Source organism: Nothobranchius furzeri, chromosome 1 (assembly GCF_043380555.1).
Source record: "Nothobranchius furzeri strain GRZ-AD chromosome 1, NfurGRZ-RIMD1, whole genome shotgun sequence".
Lineage (NCBI taxonomy): Eukaryota > Metazoa > Chordata > Actinopteri > Cyprinodontiformes > Nothobranchiidae > Nothobranchius > Nothobranchius furzeri.
This window is the reverse complement of record NC_091741.1, coordinates 73001285-73023467: the sequence shown is the minus strand read 5'-3', so window position 1 is coordinate 73023467 and position 22183 is coordinate 73001285. Positions and strand designations below refer to the sequence as shown.

Below are 22183 nucleotides of genomic sequence, written 5' to 3'. Positions count from 1 at the left end.
TGCGGACGTTGGGGTAGCGTCAGGACGTGTGGACTACGTCCAGACGCAATACGCGTCATTTCCGGTTCTTCTCGTTCCGGTATCCCTGAAAACAACAACATGTTTCCCAGTTTGGAAGAGATAGCGACCGCGTTTGTTTGCGCTTTAGTTCCCTCGTCACTCCGAAAGTGTGGTGCTGTGCTGCGACTCGCCATGTTGCTCCCAACTTGTTGTTTACTTCCGGTGTTCTGGCGCATACAAGATGTCTCGCTACTCAAAAGACCAAGATTCCTTGCGAACAGAGCATGCGCAGAACACACGCTTTGATGGGGATATCCCGGTATGCGTTTACACGACCAAACATTCGGGTTAGAAAAGGGTTACCCCAGGTGTAGTAACCGGGTTTTTAAAAACCCGGTTATGAGCATATCCGGGTATCTGGCGGTGTTTACATGGACCTGCGGAACCGGGTTATTGTGAATATTCAGGTTTTAAAAGGGTTACTGGCTGCATGTAAACGCACTGAATGTTAATCACGGTAATGCTAACCACTAACAATGCTAGCCTGAGCTACCGCTAATGCTAGGCCAAACTGCTGCTAATGCTATCCTGAGTTGCTAAAGCCCTTATTGGAAATGAGGAAAACAAAGAAGTATGTGGGAGCAGTCATTCCAGGATGTAAAGGGAATATTCAGGCTGCGAATGAAGAGCTGAAAGATCCATATCTTGCCCATTGAGTTGTCTGGATACTGTACATGACTGTACACAGTGTTACTAGACTCAGGCAGTGTCATAGAGCCATCAGGGAAACCGATCAATCAGCATAAGCTCATTTAATATTTATGTCCTGGCAAGTGGGTGGGGCAAGACAGACAATAAAGCATTATAAGGCTTTATTATGGAGTTGTTTGGCAATTAATCATTAGGGCTAAGCAAGCCCCCACAATGCAGATCTGAAATTGAATCAAACCCGGAAGTACCATAAATTGCATTTCCACCCTCATCCGCTGGAGGCTGGTGTCAGAAGCGAGCAAATCCTCATTGACTCCCATGTTAAAAATACCAATTTCCCAGCAGAAATAAACATGTTTACAGCCTGGTACCCAAAAAATGTTTTTTGTTTAAATAATCTAGTTTACACTCATGACAATTCTGAGGGGGTGAATTGTTTTCTCACTCTTCTGTTTAAGTGTATTAAAAGCCTAAAATTCTGTATAATTGATGAGCATCCAACACACGTGACTGCCGCTTCAGACCCACGTGACCACAGAGCTAGCTCCGTGGAAAGGCCTCAGTAGAGCCTCGGTCTGGCTTGGAAACTGCTCCGGCATTTTGAGTGTCTCTGTTTGTGTATTCGTTTTTGGATATTTTTGTGCAATTGTTGGACAAAATGACTTGCTGTGGCATTAATTGCACTAATAGAGCGTCCAAGGAGTCTCCACTTCATTTTTTTCGGTAAGTTAAATTATATTTATGTATTTTAGGTCACTGCCGCCTTTAAACTAGCTGAGTTTATCGAAGTAGCTAGCTAACTATCATTTTAACATGTAGCATGTACTGTTTAACCATGAAATTTAGATGTAAAATACGGTAAAATTATTAATAGGGCATATTTCGATGGGTAAAAGAGTAAAACCCAGTGCATTTAACATAAAAATGGGTTGTAATATGACGGAGCTCTTGGAGGGACTCTTCTGTGCTCCATTCTTCCACCCGGTTCTCCCCAGCGGTCAGCCCGGTGCATGTCTGACCGATGCAGCGCCTACTAGCTGCTGCGCGGGCTGACGGCTTGTGGAGCTCTCGGACTCGAAGAGAGACCTGACCGCAGAAATACTGCAGCTCAATTCCCTACCTAAATGCAAAGTTTGAGAGACGTGGTTCACTTAATTCCGCTAATATCAGTCTGCACTGCCTTCGGGCTAATTTGACAAGTTCACAAAATGTGGAACGGGATGTAAGGTTAGAATCAGCGGCGAATCGGAACATATCTCGAAGCCCTGGCCGACGAAACGGTCCACATGACTGTTACTGTCAGGCTTGGAGAAAATTTGGGATGTTTTTGTGTCAGTCGATTCTGCAACAGTGACTCGAACTAATGCAGCACTAGTTGACAGACGTCATTACAGCGTGACCCGGTTCTGTGAGGAATTCTGTTCAGGAGGTCGCATTTCAGGCTCTCCACATCATATGCGACTGACTTTTACGTTATAATAACGGTCACACACTAGGAATGTTATAAAGCACCTATATCTGACAGTTTCTTTTGTATATTATCTGACTTTATAAACTCCAACAACAATGTGCTTCTATTTTTTTCAGGCTAAATCTACCCAAGACATTGGCTGTCAGACTGATTTAGTAGTCTGCAAGAATGCACTTGTCCAGGCTGATGTGAAGCCTTACCCATAGCAAAGGTGAATTATTTTTAATAATCGTCTATGTAAACATTTTATTATTATCTTCTAGTTTTAATTTGTTTTACAGATTATTGTTACATGTGATTTTATGCTCTTTTAAACATTTATAAATGTGCTGTTTCTTTGTTTTTTATACAGCCACCCAGTTTAGAGCTCCCAGCTGCTGTGTGTCTGGTGACACAGGGACCATGACGGAAATTCATCTTACAGAAAGTCTGGCTCATCATTTAGCCAGATTTCTAAGGTATAGGCCAAAAATGTTTAGGTTAGTTTTGATAAGGTCTGTGCATCTCTCATTTCATGACGTAACTTTTCATATTTTAGTTCCTGGGTGCCTTCAATGTGCAGGGACTGTCCAAGCAGACATTCTATCGACATCAGGCAAAGCTCTTAATTCCAACAATGAGCTGGCAGTGGCATCTAGAGCACGCTGATATCATCCAGGAGGCTACTGAATTTGGACCTGTGACTCTTGGTGGTGACATGCGAGCTGATTCACCTGGTGAATACGTTTAAATTTATTTATTTTATTCCTTTGCTATCAAATGTAAATTAAGTAATAACTTGCATTTCTGAAGGACACTCAGCCAAATATGGCAGCTACACCATGATGGATCTCAAAAGAAACAAAGTTATTGATATCCAACTCGTACAGGTACAACATTACCTGATGATTCCAATACATTTCTTGGTTAATTATTCACAGATCAATGGAGAATTATGTTTATTTTCAGAGTAATGAAGATGGAAATAGTGTGCAAATGGAGAAGGAGGGATTTGTGCGATGTCTGAGCACACTTTTGGAGAGGGGGGTCGATGTGCAGCAAGTTGTGACTGACCGCCACGCATGGGTGCAGAAGTATTTGCGGGAGGAAAAAAAGGATATCAGTCACTACTTTGACCCCTGGCACATGGGAAAAGGTAATCTTTGGGGATGTATATAGTGAATATTACAGGATTTTTTTTTTCTATTTTAAATGTGGGTCTGTTTGGCTCTCCGTGAATTGGTAAGAAAATCGAAGAGCTGGGGAAGAGAAAGACGACCCAGGATGTGAGACTGTGGAAGCAAAGTGTGGTGAACCACCTCTACTGGTCAGCATCCCTCTTTATTCCAGATTGGTTCAGCATTTACATGCTAATGTGGCGATACACAACCCAAACCAATATTACAATAACATAAACTCATACAGAAAACGCTCCTCTTGATAGAGCAAATCTGTTCAGCACATTCTGACTGACAGACCACCTTTCTTCTGTCATGTTGCTGTACAGGACATTTTTAAAGTTTTTTCTTTTTAAAGATAAATAGTATTACATTTAAAGAGCAATACTTTCACATTATCATTTTCCCACACTTTCTGTATACCTGTATTTTGTTGTTTTTCAATAAAGAATGACAAATTGTTTAAGTTTATGGTTTTTTTAGCACACAAATATCTATCTGTAAAAAATATCTACAAAGCTAATATTTATATAACAAGTATGATTTGGTTTTGCAATACAGCACTCTGTTTATTTTAGTAAGATTTTTAAACCAAGTAAAGTTAGTAAAGAACACATTTCTATTGGCTGCTAAGAAACTGTTGGACTTAAAACAGGCCTGTTGTAGAAACAACTTGGCATGAATGATTCTTCCTTCCTTTTTTGTCTTAACCAAAGAAACTCCAGTAATCGAGCAAAAACATTTATTTTTTACATCACATTTTTTAAAATAACAGGACACAAAGTGTCAGGACATTTAAAAAATACTTAAAATAATAAAAGGGTCCCAGAGAGCTGCAGAGTGAGTGGAACATTGGGTTGTGAAGGAAGAACAGTTCTCAACAGTGTGATATGAGGGTGTAGAAGGTGAAGCCGGTGCAGGTCCTCAGTTATGTTCACCAGCTTCACACTGCTGACCACCCCCATGTCATTGCCGCCACAGTGGATGAGAAGGACATGAGGAGCTGCTCTTCCATGCAGGGAGTGGAAAAAGAAGGGGAGAAGGTCTTTCCACCTCAGGCTGCCCCAACCGAACCAGGAGACAAAGACGTCAGGGAGGCCAAGGTTGTCTCCGAGGGTCTCTGCAGCTCTCTGGGCACCACGCCTCACTCAGCTGTCATCAATGATCCAAATGGCTATGGAGAAAAAAATAACAGGTTTGGCCTAGCTGTTTAAAGTACAAAACCATACATGAAGTGGTCAAGACAGGTATTTGGAACTTACACGCTGCGTTGTGTAGCTGACGTTGAAGACACACAGGCTGCCATGGTGACCTTTTAACAGATCTAAGAAAAAATGTAATAAAAGAATGAAACTTAAAAACTCCCAGACCTCATTTCATGATTGCTAATCAGCTATGGCAGATTTTTTGTTTGGATCACAGTGAGTTACACTAATTCTAATATATTTTTATTTCTATTATACATACATACATACTTTTTAACTGTTATTTTCACATGACTGTTATCAGGCTGTCTTGTTCTGGTTCTCATGATAATAATTATGTTTCTTCCAGTAAGTTATCTTGTGCTTACTTCATCTGTATAATGTCTCTTTACTTTTGGTGAATTGTACTGAGTCCATAATAAAGGCTACTTGGCTGTACAAGATACAAACAAGTATTACGTTTTGGAGATATATGAAATGTATTTAGCCTGCTAATTTATCTCAAATACTATTAACTACCGTATTTTCCGGACTATAAATCGCACTTTTTTTCATAGTCTGGCCGGTCCTGCTACTCCGGAGCGACTTATACAACAAAATATGAAGAAGAAGAATGTATTTCTATTGCGCCTCTCAAGATAAAAATCACGAGGCGCTTCAATATGTAGCCTACACCGCGCTGCTGCGGGCCGACTCATGAGTTCCCCTGTCCCGCTGGGAGGGTTTCAAACACCGCCTTCCTCTGCTGGAGACCGTGGCGCGCTGCTGCGGCGCATTATTCGGTTATTGTTACTGGTATTTGTCTTGCAATGTGAAACACTTTGTCTCAGATTTTGGAAGAAAAATAAAATTTCCCCCCAAAATACGACTTATATATGTTTTCTTCTTCTTAATTATACATTTAATGGCTGGTGTGACTCAGGAGCGACTTAATAGTCCTGAAAATACGGTACGTGAAAAATAGTGAAAACTTGCTCAAAGGAAAATATATTTTCATTACGGAAGTAGCTAATAAACTTACCGATTTAATATTTTTTTATTCACAGAAAGGTACTTCTCATGAAAAAGCACCGCAAACCTCCACCTGAACTCCACGCGGTCGATGGGTGTTCCACAGAGTTAGCTCCGGTTGTAGCTAGGTGGCTACATCCGTTAGCTCGGCTCCCACCTCCGCTTTAGCTTTGGGTTAGCTTCAGGTTAGCTTGTAGATAGTTCGACCGGCTGTCGTCAGTTGATCCCAGCCTTACAGTCCCACCATCAGCTCCACCTCTCTTCCCTTTTTTGGAATTGTCTGGGCTTGACAGAACCTGTGACACGGTCAAAATGGCGGTGGTGGCCACCTCCCATTTTAGCACAAAAACTTATTATTGGAGTCTATGGAAAGCAGATGTCCAGTATATTTATGTCGATGGGGCTAAGTTTCCTATTGCACGGAGCTCTGTGGGGCAGGGGTGTGCCTGGCAAAAAAAGAAAAAAAAGACTTATTGTTTCCATTACATCACAATACATGATAAGATAATCACTTTTATGGATTTCTGAAAAACCAGGACCTTACTGGTTGACCAGGATATGTGGGGCTCATGGCGACAGAACCAGGAGTGACCCAGGATGAGGGGTGTAGCCGGGGCCTGAATGACCAGGAAGTGCAGAGACTCCCTGTGCTGATCGATGGTCATGCGTAGGTCCAGGGTTCGGTGGGTGAGAGGATATGGCAGGAGCGAACGGCCGTCCACTGAGGTGACAGGAATGGGTCGGTCTAGGGGTATCCTGAGCCGGGTGGCCAGACCCTGGTCGATGAAACATTCCGCGGCGCCTGTGCCCAAAAGGGCTTCCAGCGGGACTTGACCTTGGTCCAGGTGGAGGGAAACCGGGAGGGTGGTGTGATGTGAGACTGGAAGTGTGGAGACTCCGAGCGGGACAGCCCCTACTCTGACCCGGAGGGACCGTTTCCCGGTCGTCTCGGGCACGTGGCACGATGGTGACCCAAATCCCCACAGTAGGCACATCTTCCTTCCTGGTAACAGTGCGCCCATTCCTCGGGGGGAAGGTGTCCCAGCTGCATGGGTTCCTCCATTGGTTGGTTGCCCTGACGACGGGGAGACAGCCTGGTGTGGCCGGGCACCGACATGGAGCTAGGTCGGTTACGGAGACAGCGGTAAAGTTGGAGAGCCAGGTCCAGGGAGGTTGGGGCCTCACGGATATGGAGGGGACAAACCCTCCAGGTAAACAGCCTTAAGGGCGGCGTCATCCCAGGTCAATCGAGCCGCCGTGGTCCGGAAGTGGGAGGTGTAGTTGTCCACCGTCTGTGAGCCCTGGCGGAGCTGGAGCAGTCGGGTCTCATCTGCGACCTTGCTGCTGGGATGAACAAACGTCTTCTTCATCTCCTTCACGAAAGTCTCATAATTGTTGCAGACAGGAGACTTCTGGTTATAGAGGGCTGCCGCCCATTCACCGGCCCGACCCGTCAGCAGGGTGACGTGAGAGCAGGACGTGGGGTAGCGTGCCAGCAGGCTCGAATGTCATGGCCAGGGTGGCCAACATGCCTTCTGGAGATCCCCTGGTCCCATCCCACTTGTCTGGGAGACTGAGGCGAGGCTCCATTTTGTCGCTGGTGGCCGAAGCTTGTCGTTGGAGGGCCGCGGAGAGCTGGACGGTTAGATCGGTGAGAGACTCGAGCTTGGATGCCTGGCAATCTACTACGGCACGAAGCTCGGTTATTTCTGCCATCTGTAGATCGGCGAGGGTGCACAGTTGAGCTACTTCTGCACGTAGATGAGCGAACTCCGTGGGGTCAACCTTAGACTCAGTCATCCTGTCAGGTCTAATTTTCTGAGCTAATTGATAGGTAATTTAGATTTATCCCATATTACCTTAAAGGACGACACACACAGAGAGAGAGAGATTATTTGTAATGTCCATGAATCGTCATGCGAGAGCTGGGCGCAGAAACCCCTCCATGGAGCTAACCAGCCCCCCTCTGTTCCAGCCTCAAAGCCTTCACCTTACCATGTCTGCATACCCGTATTCTCCATCAGGAGACCAGAATGCTAGGTAATATTTAATCTCCATAACCCTGGAACCTGAAATAACACACATGACAACAAGGAAGACATTTTACCCTGAGTCCCCAAAAATATGGAGAGTTAACGCAGAGAAACCTCCTCCGAGGCTTCCCCATGTCACTCCCCCCCTGCTCCTAGTTCGTCAGGGGCTTTATTCACAACAAAGGATGGGGGAGAAGGCGGGGCCTTCTCAGGTTACAGAGTTACAAAGGTTGCAGTTGCAATCAACATCCTTGCTCAACCTTTCATGAACAACAACAGTTGGCAAAAACAGAGATTCATACAGTGTCAATAACACAAAATTGGCATCTTTTAGGCCTCAAAAAGGTACAATTATAAAAATACCCAACACTAATGTTTGACGGAGGTTAATTGTAGCGTGGCTGTGTGACCCAGACACGGAGTGGCTGACGGTGGGTAAACAGAACACGCGGCTTTAATCTGGGAACGGCGACGCAGCGCTTGGCAGGAGCTGAGGCTGAGCGGCGGTTCCTACTGAACAAGGAAGCTGACTTACTGGTAGCAGGCAGCGAGGAAATGTCTCTTTCTTGGTTTGAGGGCTGGTGAGCTTGAGAACTCGGGTCAATGTCTGGCATGGACGATGACTGAGTGATAACTCAGCGGCGGCACTTCCGTAAATAGAGTCGGCGTGATGACGTCCTCCACCCACACCGGTGATGGGAATGCTGGGTAATGTAGTGCTCTGCCAGTCAGGTCCGTAAGGGGTGGTTAGGAGGAGGAGGAGTTTGTGACACAATGGCTTTGGCAACTTTCCCCTTTATATAACTTATATGTGATTTCCAACTGAGACTCATCAAACAGGACTCCAAGAAATTTGGTTTCTTTTACTCTTTGAATTTCCATTCCATCTATTGGTTAAGATACATCACAGCTTCTTTTGTTGTTAAACAGTATAAAGTTTGTTTTGTTCAGGTTCAATGACAGTCTATTTATATCAAACCATGTAAAAACTAATCAATTCACTGTTTATTACTTGAGTTACTTCATGTATATTTAATCCTGAATAAAACAATGTGGTCTAGTCTGCAAATAAAACTGCACTAAGTAGAAGAGATACATTTACAAGGTCATTAATAAACATCATGAACAGTTTAGGTCTGAGGACCGACCCTTGTGGCTCTCCATAATGAATGTCTTTCAATTCAGATCTGGCATCATTTATTTGAACAAACTGTTTCCTATTGTCTAAATAACTATTAACCCATTGATGAGCCACACCTCTTATTCCATACCGATGTAATTTAAGAAGTGAATGATCAATGACATGAAATGCCTTCTTTAAGCCAATAAATACACTGATGAAATTGTTTTTATTGTCTATTGCTGATGATATTTGATCTACTATATCCATTACTGCCATTGCTGTTGAATGTTTGGTCCTAAAGATACTGTTCATGGTTTAAAATTTTACTTTTGTCAATGAATTTATCCAACCTTGATGCAAACACTTTTTCTAATATTTTGGAAAACTGTGGAAGCAGTGACACTGGCCTGTAATTAGTGAAACTCTGTTCATCACCACTCTTATATAATGGAACCACCTTGGCAGTTTTCATTAAATCAGGGAAGATTCATGTAGATAGTGACACATTGCAGATGTAAGTGGTTCAATAACAGATTTGATTATAGCTTTTACAGTCACGATGTCTAAAGCCTATTTTATAAGACAGACCATGCCGGTAAATCGGCGTAATATTACCGCAATGGTATGTCTATAGACGTGCCATGCCGGAATGGCGTTGCGCGGATTTTGCAGCTTTTGTTCCGCCTCGCTTGGTAGTAATATTGCTGTAATGGTCTGTCGTATGCGCCCTGGCGCAACAGAGGCAGATGTCATGATGACATGGGGAGTAATTGCTGAGCTCCGGCTGGCAAATTTATTGAAATGAAAGTAAACACAGGCAATAAGGTTTGCTTTTTGAACAAAATCAGCTGAGATGGCAAACTGGAGCGCTGCAGCGCTCCACAAGCCTCTCTGTTAGAGCTGAAGCTCAGATCACCAGAGACTGCACAGGGACTGATGGGGACAGACACCTTTAGGAGCTACTTGTTAAAAAAATCTTAACGATCACGGCTTCAATCGCAATAAAAAGCAAGTTATGTCCAAGATAAACGGAAGTCTGCGGCAGCGCAGACACCGCCCCCATACCCCCTTTATGCCGCCATCACCTAATCTGTTGTAAAATTGCCACGATTGCGCCACATTACCGCCACAGTCTGATTTTATAAACAACCTTTATCCTCCCCAGGGAGTCACTGCAAATCCTGTTTTGCAAACGCTATGGTCCTGTAAAAACAACTTAAGTCATCACAATCACTTGATCTTTTGTTTCCACCGTTTTTTACAATGTTTCTTATTTTTTGTTGTTCTACTTTGTCAAGGAAAATACTATTGGCATTTCTAGTTATTTTGTTCATTTAATCTTTTATTATTGGTTTGCTTTCCACCAGACTCCTCCCTACATTTATAAAAAAAATCATTTAATTCATTTCTTCAACTTTATAAATGTCTTTATTGTCCTTAACAAAGCAGTGTGGACATCTTGATTTTGTATTATCTCTATTAATCACATTATTTATTATTCCCCGTGTAGCCTTAGTGTTATCTTTATTCTTATTCAATAGCTCACCATAGTACTCTTTTTTCTGTTTCCTAATTATTGTTACTTATTTATTTTTATATCTATCTTCGGCTTCCTTTGTTTGTAACTTTAAGAATCTCATATATAGATTTATTATTTTTTGCACACGCATTTTTGATCCCTTTAGTGGTTGGTTATCCATTTTACCTGTTATTTGAATTAATTTACAACTATAGTTGAAAGATTTCAGCAGTATTTTCATGAAGGATGTATATGCATTGTTCACATCACTGACATCAGACTTCCTCCCAGTTCTGCTTTTTAAGATCTTTATTTAGGGCCTCCAGGGCTTTAACAGATTTATTTATTTTAATATTAATAAAATTATGTTTTATGATTTTATTTTTATTATTATTATTGTGATATTTAGACACTACAAAAATAGGTACATGGTCACTAATATCTGTCATCAATATCCCAGTTTTAATAAGATCCTCCTTTCTATATTCTGAAAGGTAATTGCCCCGTTACTGCCAATCTGTTAACAGCTTTACAGCAGCCACAGGTTATGAAAAGTCATGAACTCCGTCTAAAATTGTGAAAAGCCAAATTGACCAAAACGTTCATGTAACCACTGACAAAACAATCTGACTTCAAGGGCCATTTGCTTTCTTATTCAAGAGGTTTTGACTCTGTCAGCAGCTCATCAGCAGCTTAAACAGTCTCTGTTCTGGCTGAAATGTAAATGTTTATATAGTTCTTTTCCCCTCAATACTTAAAAAAATCCAGATCTTGGTTTCCTAACTCCATCTGCTCTTGAAAGTTACTTTTAAAATGTTTTCTTAGCTAACTCAGCTCTGATTTGGTGATTTATTGTGACACTTTAGCTCAAAATTCAAAGTTGATGGTGGAAATTCCACGGTAAGACTTTGTTTAAATGTTATAAACCTATTTTTACTTCTACTTTTCTTGTTGCTCCATTTTCTTATTTTCTGTTGTCTTTATTTCCATCTTTTGTCACTGATTTATTTGAGCCGATCTGTTTCTGGGCCTTTAAATGAATCCTGTGGTTGGCTCGTTTGTTTCTGGTATATCTTTTCACATCTCTTAATCTTGCTTTCCTTTCACTCAGTGCATTTCTCTCCCTGTCTCTGTCTCGCTCCCTCTCTCTGGCTCAGCACTGGCCATAAATTGTTTGGTATTTACAGTGCATGGCCAGATGCCAGGTTTCCTTTAGGTGCTTTGTTCCCCGGACACGGCGCCGGTGGCCTGGGATGTGTTACCTCTGGATAGAGGGGGATGAGGGAGAAAGGAGGAAGTCAAACCGCGAGAGGAGGAAGAGTTATTAATGTCAGTATTTAAGCCATAATGTGTGATAAAGGATGGGTGTGTGGGTGAAGTGAGGATAAATAGAAATGAAATACAACAAAGATCTAAAAAAGGAGAAAAGATGAAAGTTGATGGAAGGATATTGTCTTCTTTTGGTACTGTTGGTCCATACAAAAGTTAATGCTAATCTAACTAAAAATTCACCTGAATTGTGTTTTCAAAGGTACAGTGGGATGCGGAAGTTTGAGCTGCCTTGTTAATCTTCATGATTTTCCTGTATAAATCGTTGGTTGTTACAATAAAAAATAAAAATCTGTGAAATATATCATATAGGAGACACACACAGTGATATTTGAGAAGTAAAATGAAGTTTTTAGGAATTTCAGAAAGTGTGCAATAATTGTTTAAACAAAAATCTGGCAGGTGCATACATTTGGGCTCTGTTGTCATTTTATTTATTACCAAACCTTTAGAACTAATATTGTAACTCAGAATTGGTTTGGTAAGCTCAGTGACCCTTGACCTCCAAACACAGGTGAACCCAGTTATGAGAAAGTGTATTTAAGGGGGCCAATTGTAAGTTTCCCCCTTTTTAAATATCATCTGAAGAGCAGCAACGCGGGGTCTCAGAACAACTCTCAAATGAGCTGAAAACTAAGATTGTTCATCATCATGGTTTAGAGGAAGGGTACAGAAAGCTGTCTCAGAGATTCCAGCTGTTTGCTTCCACAGTTAACCCTCCCACTGTCCTAATGGGTGTGACCCCATGAAGAAAGTTGACAATTGAGCAGGGTTGATGGTTTATCACTTGGGTCCATGTGGCAGGGGTGAGGAGTGAGCACCACCTCACCCCTGCCACATGGACCTCAAGGGATAAACCATCAATCCTGCTCAATGGTCAACTTTCCTCGTGGGGTCCCTCATAAAGGCAGTGGGAGGGTTATGAACATATTAAGGAAATGGAAGACCACAGGCACAGTTCAGGTTAAGGCTCCAAGTTGCAGACCAAGAAATATCTCTGGTAAACAGAAGTAAAGAATAGTGAGAACAGTCAGAGCCAACACACAGACCAGCACCAAAGATCTACAACATCATCTTGCTGCAGATGGAGTCATTGTGCATTGTTCAACTACTCAGCACACTTTACACAAGGAGATGCTGTATGTGAGAGGGATGCAGAGGAAGGCTTTTCTCCACTCACAGCACAAACAAAGCTGCTTGAAGTATGCTAAAGCACATTTGGACAAGCCAGCTTCTTTTTGTAATAAGGTGCTGTGGTCTAATGAAACTAAATTGGACATAACAAGGTGCGTTATGCAGGGAGAAAGAACACAGCATCCCAAGAAAAACACCTGCTACCTACAGTAAAACATGATGGTGGTTCCATCATACTGTAGGGTGTGTGGCCAGTGCAGGGACTGGGAATCTTGTTAAAAATGAGTCCACTCAATATCAGCAGATTCTGGAGACCAATGTCCAGGAATCAGTGACAAAGCTGAAGCTGCACCGGGGCTGGATCTTTCAACAAGACAACAACCCTAAACACTGCTCAACATCTACTAAGGCCTTCATGTGGAGGAACAAGTAGACTGTTCTGGAATGGCCTTCTCAGTCCCCAGACCTGAATGTTATTGAAAATATGTGGTGTGCGTTTAAGAGAGCTGTCCATACTCTGAAGCCCTCCAACATGAATGAACTAGAGATGTTTTGTAACGAAGAATGGTCCAGAATACCTTTAACCAGAATCCAGACTCTCACTAGAAGCTATAGGAAGAGTTTAGAGGCTGTTATTTCTGCAAAAGGAGGATCTGCTAAATATTGAGTTCATTTGTTTTTTGTGGTGCCCAAATGTATGCTCCTGCCTAATTTTATTTAAACAATCATTGCACACATTCTGTAAAGCCTACAAACTTTGTTTCACATCTAAAATATTACTGTGTGTGTGTCTCCTATAGTATGTTTCTGAAATATTATATTGCAACAAACAATGGTTTATAAAGGAAAATCATGAAGATCAACAACGCTGCCCAAACCTTCACATCCCACTGTAAATCATGAGTTCTAATTGAGAAAATCACAGACGAAGCTTGTAGACTGGTTTATTTATTTATTTTTTTTGTGAAAGCTCCCAGTTAGCATTTAATTGGTTAGCCTTTAGCACCAGCATAACAGTTTTTTGCGTCGTCGTCTTCCTCCGCTTATCAGGGTCCTTGTCGCGGGGGCAGCATCACAACTAGGGAGCTCCAGACCGTCCTCTCCCCAGCCACCTCCACCAGCTCCTCCGGCATAACGTGTCCTGGGTCGGCCCGGGAGCCTCCTGCCGGCAGGACATGCCCGAAATACCTCCCCAGGGAGGCATCCAGGAGGCATCCTGACCAGATGCCCAAACCACTTCAACTGACTCCTTTCGATCCGGAGGAGCAGCGGTTCTACTCCGAGTCCCTCCCGCATGTCTGAGCTCCTCACCCTATCTCTAAGGCTGAGCCCGGTCACCCTACGGAGAAAACTCATTTCGGCCGCTTGTATCCGCAATCTCGTTCTTTCGGTCATTACCCAAAACTCATGATCATAGGTGAGGATTAAGACGTAGATCGACCGATAAATCGAGACCCTGGCTTACTGGCTCACCTCCCTCTTCACCACGACAGATCGGCTCAGCGTCCACATCACTGCAGATGCTGACCCAATCTGCCTGTCGATCTCCCGATCCCTCCTACCCTCACTCGTGAACAAGACCCTGAGATACTTATACTCCTCCACTTGAGGTAGGACCTCTCCCCCGACCCAGACTTGGCAAGCCACCCTTTTCCAGTCGAGAACCATGGTCTCAGATTTGGAGGTGCTGATCCTCATCCCAGCCGCTTCACACTAGGCCGCAAACCTGCCCAGCAAGAGCTGAAGGTCAGAGCTGGATGAAGCTAGGAGGACCACATCATACGCAAAAAGCAGAGACGAGATTCTCCTGCCACCAAACTTGACACACTGCACAGCACGGCTGCACCTAGAAATTCTGTCCATAAAGGTAATGAACAGAACCGTTGACAAAGGGCAGCCCTGGTGGAGTCCAACCCTCACCGGGAAAAGGTCCGACTTACTACCGGCTATGCAGACCAAACTCACGCTCTTCTGGTAAAGGGACTGAATGGCCCTTAACAGAAAGCCACCCACTCCATACTCCTGGAGCGTCCCCCACAGGGTGCCCCTGGGGACACGGTCATACGCCTTCTCCAAATCTACAAAGCACATGTGAATTGGTTGGGCAAACTCCCATGCCCCCTCCATCACCCTTGCAAGGGTATAGAGCTGGTCCACAGTTCCACGGCCAGGACGAAAACCACATTGCTCCTCCTCAATCTGAGATTCAACTATCGATCGGACCCTCCTCTCCAGTACCTTGGAGTAGACCTTTCCAGGGAGGCTGAGGAGTGTGATCCCCCTATAGTTGCCACACACTCTTAGGTCACCCTTCTTAAAGATGGGGACCACCACCCCGGTCTTCCACTCCACAGGAACTGCCCCCGATGACCACGTAATGTTGCAGGGATGTGTCAACCACGACAGCCTTACAACATCCATAGCCTTGAGATACCCAGGACGAATCTCATCTGCCCCCGGGGCGCCGCCGCTGTGTAGTTGTTTGACTACCTCAGCAACTTCTGCCCCCGAGATTGGACAGTCAATCCCCAGGTCTCCCGACTCTGGTTCCTCCTCGGAATGTGCATAGGTGGGATTGAGGAGCTCCTCAAAGTATTCCTTCCACCATCCGACTATAGCCCCAGTTGACGTCAGCAGCTCCCCATCCCCACTGTAAACGGTGTGAGCGAGTTGCTGCCTTCTTCTCCTGAGGCGCTGGACAGTACCAGAACCTCTCTGGAGCCGATCGATAGTCTTTCTCCATGGCCTCACCAAACTCCTCCCACACCCAAGATTTTGCCTCAGCAACTGCCACTGCTGCAACCTGCTTGGCTATCCGGTACCTGTCTGCTGCCTCCGGAGACCCACAAACCAGCCACGCCCTGTAAGACTCCTTCTTCAGCCTGACAGCTCCCCGAAACTCTGGTGTCCACCAGCGGGTACGGGGGTTGCCACCACGACTGGCACCGGCCACCTTGCGACCACAGCTAGCAACAGCCGCCTCAACAATCTCAGAGTGGAACAAGGCCCACTCGGAGTCAAAGTCCCCCTCTGCTCTCGGGACGTGGTCAAAGCTCTGCTGGAGGTGGGAGTTGAAGACCGTCTTGACAGGTTCTTCTGCCAGGCGTTCCCAACAGACCCTCACTATGCATTTGGGTCTGCCAGGTCTACGCTGCATCTTCCCCTGCCATCTGATCCAACTCACCACCAGGTGGTGATCAGTCGACAGCTCCGCTCCTCTCTTCACTCGGGTGTCCAAAATATACGGCCGCAGGTCAGATGATAAGACTGCAAAGTCTATCATCGACCTGCGACCTAGGCTGCCCTGGTACCAAGTGTACCGATGGGCATCCTTATGTTCGAACATGGTGTTTATTATGGCCAAACTGCGGCTTGTACAGAAGTCCAATAACAAAACACCACTCGAGTTCAGATCAGGCGGGCCATTCCTCCCAATCACACCCATCCAGGTCATGTTCTCATTGCCCACGTGTGAAGTCCCCCAGCAGGACAAGGGAGTCCCCTGATGGAGCACTATCTAGCACTCGTCCCAGGGACTCCAAAAAGGGTGGGTACTCTGAACTGATATTTGTCCCATAAGCACAAACAACAGTCCGGACCCGTTCCCCGACCCGAAGGCGCAGGGAAGTGGGTAACCCCCAACACACAGGCAGAGAGTCTTAGGGCTAACAAAAAGCCAACCCCAGCCCTCCTCCTCTCACCCGGAGCAACACCAGCAAAGGAGAGTGTCCACCCCCTCTCAAGGACTTGGGTTCCCAAACCAATGCTATGTGTCGAGGTGAGTCCGACTGTATCTAGCTGGTACCATTCAACCTCTGCCACAAGCTCCTGCTCCTTCCCCGCCAGCGAGGTGACGTTCCATGTCCCAAAAACCAGTTTTCTTGTCCGGGGATCGGACCGCCGAGACTCCCGCCTCGGTCTGCCACCCAATCCACACTGCACCGGACCCTTCATGTTCCTCCTGTGGGTGGTGGGTCCACAGTTGGATGAGCCCATGTATCCGGTTTGAGCTGGGCCCGGCCGGGGCCCATGGGCGAAAGCCCGGCCACCAAGCGTTCGCTCACCGGCCCCAACCCCAGGCCTGGCTCCAGGGTGGGACCCCGGTAACCCTCCGGGCCGGGTACTCAGATTATTTGATTGTACATTCATGAAAGATCCTCTGAACCGTTCTTTGTCTCATCCTTCACCTAAGACCAGTTTGTAATGGGAGACCCTACCAGGGGCAGAAAGTGCCCCAGACAACATCCTCGGATCATTAGGACACTCAAACTCCTTCACCACGATAAGGTGACTGTTCAAGGAGGAGTTTTCACTATCATGTAAAGACAAAATACCCACAGGGTAAATGGCCTGTCATTAAATAGCGCCTTCTAGTGTTCTAATCTCCCCAAAATGCTTTACAACACACACAGTCATTCACCTATGCACACACATTCACACACTGGTGGTGATGAGCAATAATGTAGCCACAGCTGCCCTGGGGCACTCTGACAGAAGCAAAGCTGCAATACACTGGCTCTACCTGTCCGTCTGACCACCACCACCTCGACCAAGGTTAGTTTTGTTTGGACCGATCTAGCTAACCTTGCTTTTGTCAAGCTCAAGCAACTATTCACCACCACTCCTGTCCTTCATTCCCCGGACACCGCTCACCAGTTTATCGTGGAGGTGGATGCTTCTGTCGTGGGAGTGGGCGCTGTTCTCAGACAACGTGGCAGCGACATCGTGGGAGTGGGCGCTGTTCTCAGACAACGTGGCAGCGACAACAAGGTACACCCCTGTGCCTACTTTTCCAGGATGTTGTCACCGGCAGAGCGCAATTATAACGTTGGCAGTCGAGAACTGTTGGCTGTTAAGCCAGTGGCGGCGCCAGGGGGGTGCTAGGGGGCGCTATAGCTACCCCTGGATTAGTCATTGCACCCCCATAGCACCCCCAAGTAAATATTAGATTTATTTTTTTACAATTTAGTTTTTAGTTAACGTGTGGATGTGATAATATTTAACATACAAAATGTAACCGGATTACAGGATACAATAAGATAATTAAAAGAAAAAATAAACAAATGGGCCAATAATTAGGTTCGGGGAGAATTGGAGGTTGTTTAAGAATGACTGGAGTCACGGGTATAGCATGAAACGGTTTATATACTAAATTTTAATAATAATGGGAAATATAACACATAAAGATAACACACAAAAACAGATGAAAACAATCGACAATAGTAAAATGGTCGGTATGAGATTTGATCATATGAGTCACAAGTCAGCCGGCGTCAAGTCAAATCCCCACGCTTGGGGAGAAAATCAGAGTCCGGTGGTGCGATTTTTTTCCTACCACACCGTTGAGATTGTTCACAGAAGAGAGCAGTCTGCTCTTCAGTTACTTGAGATGTCCTGGTTCGTTCAGTGGTTAAGGCTCGCCATCTCCCTCGTCAGGAAGAAATCCAGTTCTCGTTCCAAGTGAGTGATCATAGGAGTCGGGATCAAACCCAAGGAAAAAAAAAACCCAGCCTGTAAACAACAGGACTGTTAGCGAGTTGGCATCGACCCTTCTCGTCACATCACAGCATAAAGTCTTACAGACTTAAACAAATGCTTCACTCTATTGGCATAGCCAATCATGTTTGGGTTCACAGTTCAACTAACATAACATCAATTTGATTGTCTATTAAAATAATTCTCAGTAGCTCTGGAAATATAATTACATATGACAACAATTGTTCAGCTCAATAGGCTCAGTTAGATTCTATTACTCTACACTATTCAACAAGAAATACATTCATGACAACAAGGATACATTTAGTTGTGTTTCTATACAGCATTGTGACACCTTGTATATCTGTAACACAATAAATAAATAAATAAATAAATAAATAAATAAATAAATAAAATGTTCTATAACAAAATTCAACAAAATATAAATTCTGGTCCTTTGGTCCACCTTTGTAAAATAATTCCTCCCTAATCAGTTAGCTTTTATTTATTTTTATTTATCTATTTTTTTTATTATTAAATGTTTGGTTAAGGGACGCATTGCTAATTCTATGGCGTTAGCTATAACGCCCCTGAGGACCTTGTACATCTAGGCCGTACCACCATTAACTGGCGGTTTGAGCCGTTAACTCCTGGGAATCCCATATGCCCTACCGCCGTTAACTGGCGGTTTGAGCCGTTAACTCCTATATGCCCTACCACCGTTAACTGGTAGTTTGAGATGTTAACTCCTGGGATCTAACGTCTAGCAGCCCACTGCTGTCACCTCGGTTGCTGTAATTAGCTTTTTGAATTTAATAATTTACTGAATTTAATCTCATTCACTCACCAACGCGCTCCAACGGTTCCCTCCTACAGAGGATTGGTTCACTCTGTCGTCTCCACACAAATCTATAAGAATGGAATTAATTTGATAAGCTATTTAAGTTTCCTTTTTTTTTTAAGTTGCATCGTTAGCTTTTTCTCTTCTTTTTTTCTTTACTCACCGCGTTGGTTCCAAGTTCCTAGCTCTTATTAGAAGGAGTCAAGTCCGCCTCTCCCTCTATCTATGCGGCACCCAAATCAGGGTTCTTCACGGCCTCGACCGTTGTTTTTTTTTCTCTCTCTCTCTCTCTCTAACCGCTCAGTCTTTGCTTTCTGTATCTGCGTGCTGCACAGCCGTTTGTCTCTCCTCTCGCTCAGCTGCGTCGCACGGTTTTATTTCGCGGAGGCGGGACTTATTTCTCTCAGCCAATGAAATTTCAGATTCCCACCTGGACCAATAGTATACAGCTTTCCTCTTCTGTTTCTGTTAGGGATGTTCAAGATTCTTGTTTTAACCGATGTTTAATATTAAACTCGTTATTTTAGTTATTCACCCTTCCAATAATTCATTATGAAATTATCTATTAGTTAATTAGATATCTATTAATTAGTATTGTTAATTTCCTTAATTTATATTTTATATTTTATCTAAATTGAGGATGGATCATATTAGTAAGCCAATTAGTTAATACCTCATTAAGGTTCTAGCTTCTGGGTTACATCCTCCCCCATTAAATATCATGCACGTCCCTGTGCATTGTTTCTACGGGGTACACAACTTCTTGAGTAAGAGAGTCAATAAAAGCTTTATTAAGTCCTTGGAAAAGGGACCTAACTACGGTCACTAGTGGATTGCCCAATTGAGAGTAAGTTAGTCTTTGAGGAGGCTGACTACTTCGTTCAGATCTCCTGACATACATCTCTGGTTGCACAGTATCATGCTCATCCGTTTCGGTTTGATTCTCAACTGAGACAGGACGAAGTGAGCTCTCTGTTTCCGACAGAGCTGATGAGCTATTCTCTAAGACTTTGGTCTTTTCAGATGTATGTGTCTGATCGTGTATGATGGGTTCAAAACTTACATCACGTTGCTGCGACTTTAGGACACCATCCAATTGAGGTAGGTTTGTGTTAGTTTCATCCCCCGTTTCTACGTCAGGTAAGTATACTTCGTTTTTTTTCGTTTTTTCAGGTAAGTATGTTGCTGCTTCTTTCACTCTTTCAGGTAAGAATGTCGCAGTTTCACTCATTCTGTCAGGTAAGAATGTTTCGGTGTTGATGCCTTTGTCAAGTAAGGACAATTCAGCATTTTCATTACCAGCTAAGGTTGGTTCCTTGCGATCCCCTGTGTGTAAGGATAGTGTGTTTTGTTGTTGAATATTATTTACCGGTCCTGAATCTGCTATGAGTTCCCTATTTGGCAAGGTGACCGCTATTTGATAGGATGGTCGGTTTAGCACTTGTGGAAGATCAGAGTAATAAAACTCATCTACCTCTTCGTCAAGTGGCTCATCTGGGTCAGGTTCTAAGGCTGAACTCTGTCTTGTATGAGGTCTGCTAGGTTTCGTAACGCGTTCTGTTTCATTTTCTAATGAAGAGAGAAAACCACAAGGCAGTAAAAGATCTCTGTGGAGTGTTCTGTTGGGTCCTTCTCCGTTCTCTGGTTTTACAGTGTATACTGGCAAGTTTTCCATCTGTTTGAGAACTATATACACTGTTTGCTCCCATTTGTCTGCTAATTTATGCTTTTCTCTTAAGCGAAGATTTCGGACTAAAACACGATCTCCCACACCTAGTGTGGACTCACGAATGTTTCTGTCGAACCGTTCTTTGTTCTTCCTCGCTGTTTTTTGAGAGTTTTTTATGACAATGTCATAACTCTGTTCCAGATGACTCTTCAGTTCTTTAACATACTGAGAATGAGTTATAGAGGGCTTGTTCAAATGCGGTAACCCAAAGGCAATATCTATAGGCAACTGAGGCTGCCTACCGAACATTAGCTCGTAGGGAGAGTATCCCATCACGTCATTTTTTGTACAATTGTACGAGTGAGTAAGTGGTTTTACAAAATCGCGCCAGTGATGTTTCTCAGTGGCTTGTAAAGTTCCCAACATGCTGAGTAATGTACGATTATACCGTTCAACGGGGTTGCCACGAGGGTGATAAGGGCTCGTTCTGACTTTACGGATACCAAGTAAAGAACAAAGTTCCTTGATTGTACGTGATTCGAAATCCCGTCCCTGATCACTATGAAGACGCTCAGGAAACCCGTAGTGGACTAAAAAATGTTCCCACAGGTTCTTCGCGACGGTGGTGGCTTTCTGATCTTTGGTTGGGATGGACACTGCATACTTTGTAAAATGGTCTGTAATCACTAAGACATCTTTAGTGTTCTTACTGTCTGGTTCTATGGAGAGAAAATCCATGCAAACTAACTCCATAGGTCTGGTGGTGGTAATACTCACCATTGGAGCAGCTTTGTCAGGGAGGGCCTTCCGACGGATACATCTTTCGCAAGTTTTAACTTTGATTTCGATATCACTAGCCATTCTTGGCCAGTAAAAACGGGACCGAATGAGATCTGTCGTACGTTCAACCCCAAGATGCCCCATATCATCATGTAGGCTTTGCATGACTGTTGAACGTAATGAATCAGGCAAGACTAACTGCAATGATGTCTCTGGTCCTAATTGGCGTCTCCGGTACAGTAAATCATTTTGAAACTCAAACCGTTTCCACTCTCTCAAAAGGTTAAGAACCACCGGGGGTTCTGCAATAGTATCAGTTGGCGGTTTATTGTCAGTCATAAGCAGCTGAATGACTCGGCCAATGGTTGGATCTTTCCTCTGCAAGGAGACAAGGTCAGCATGGTTATACTTGGGCACAGCAAAGAAACTGTCACTATTGTCTTCCAACTGGAATAGGTCTGGAATGGCCGCTGCAGACATGGCAAGTGACTGAACTAAACCACAAGGAGAACCAGTCTCATCCAAGACCATGTGCTTTTGGCATGTTGCCTTCACTGCTTCGGCTTGAAGTTGAAGCTCGACTTCTTTGACAGAGGATAAAAGATGAGATCGGAACTCATCTAGTCGTTGGCATTCCTCAGTGAATTTTGAGTTGTCTTCAGGTTTATCATGCAGCCTCCTAGACAGGCCATCCGCGTCAACGTTCTGTGTACCTGCACGGTATC

General features: G+C 44.2%; 2 protein-coding genes across 3 annotated transcripts in view; one reads left to right on the top strand and one right to left on the bottom strand.

The window, feature by feature from the left end:
• Positions 1–22183, top strand: part of afg2a (AFG2 AAA ATPase homolog A) — a 249339-nt gene that overhangs the window by 51218 nt on the left and 175938 nt on the right. The window lies entirely within an intron of this gene.
• On the bottom strand, positions 17486–21004 carry LOC139069585 (uncharacterized). The gene is made up of 2 exons (XM_070550084.1): positions 19173–21004; positions 17486–19077 (listed from the first exon to the last, which is right to left on the bottom strand). The coding sequence occupies exon 1, from the start codon at positions 20985–20987 to the stop codon at positions 19722–19724; it is 1266 nt and encodes a 421-aa protein (XP_070406185.1). The 5' UTR covers positions 20988–21004; the 3' UTR covers positions 17486–19077; positions 19173–19721.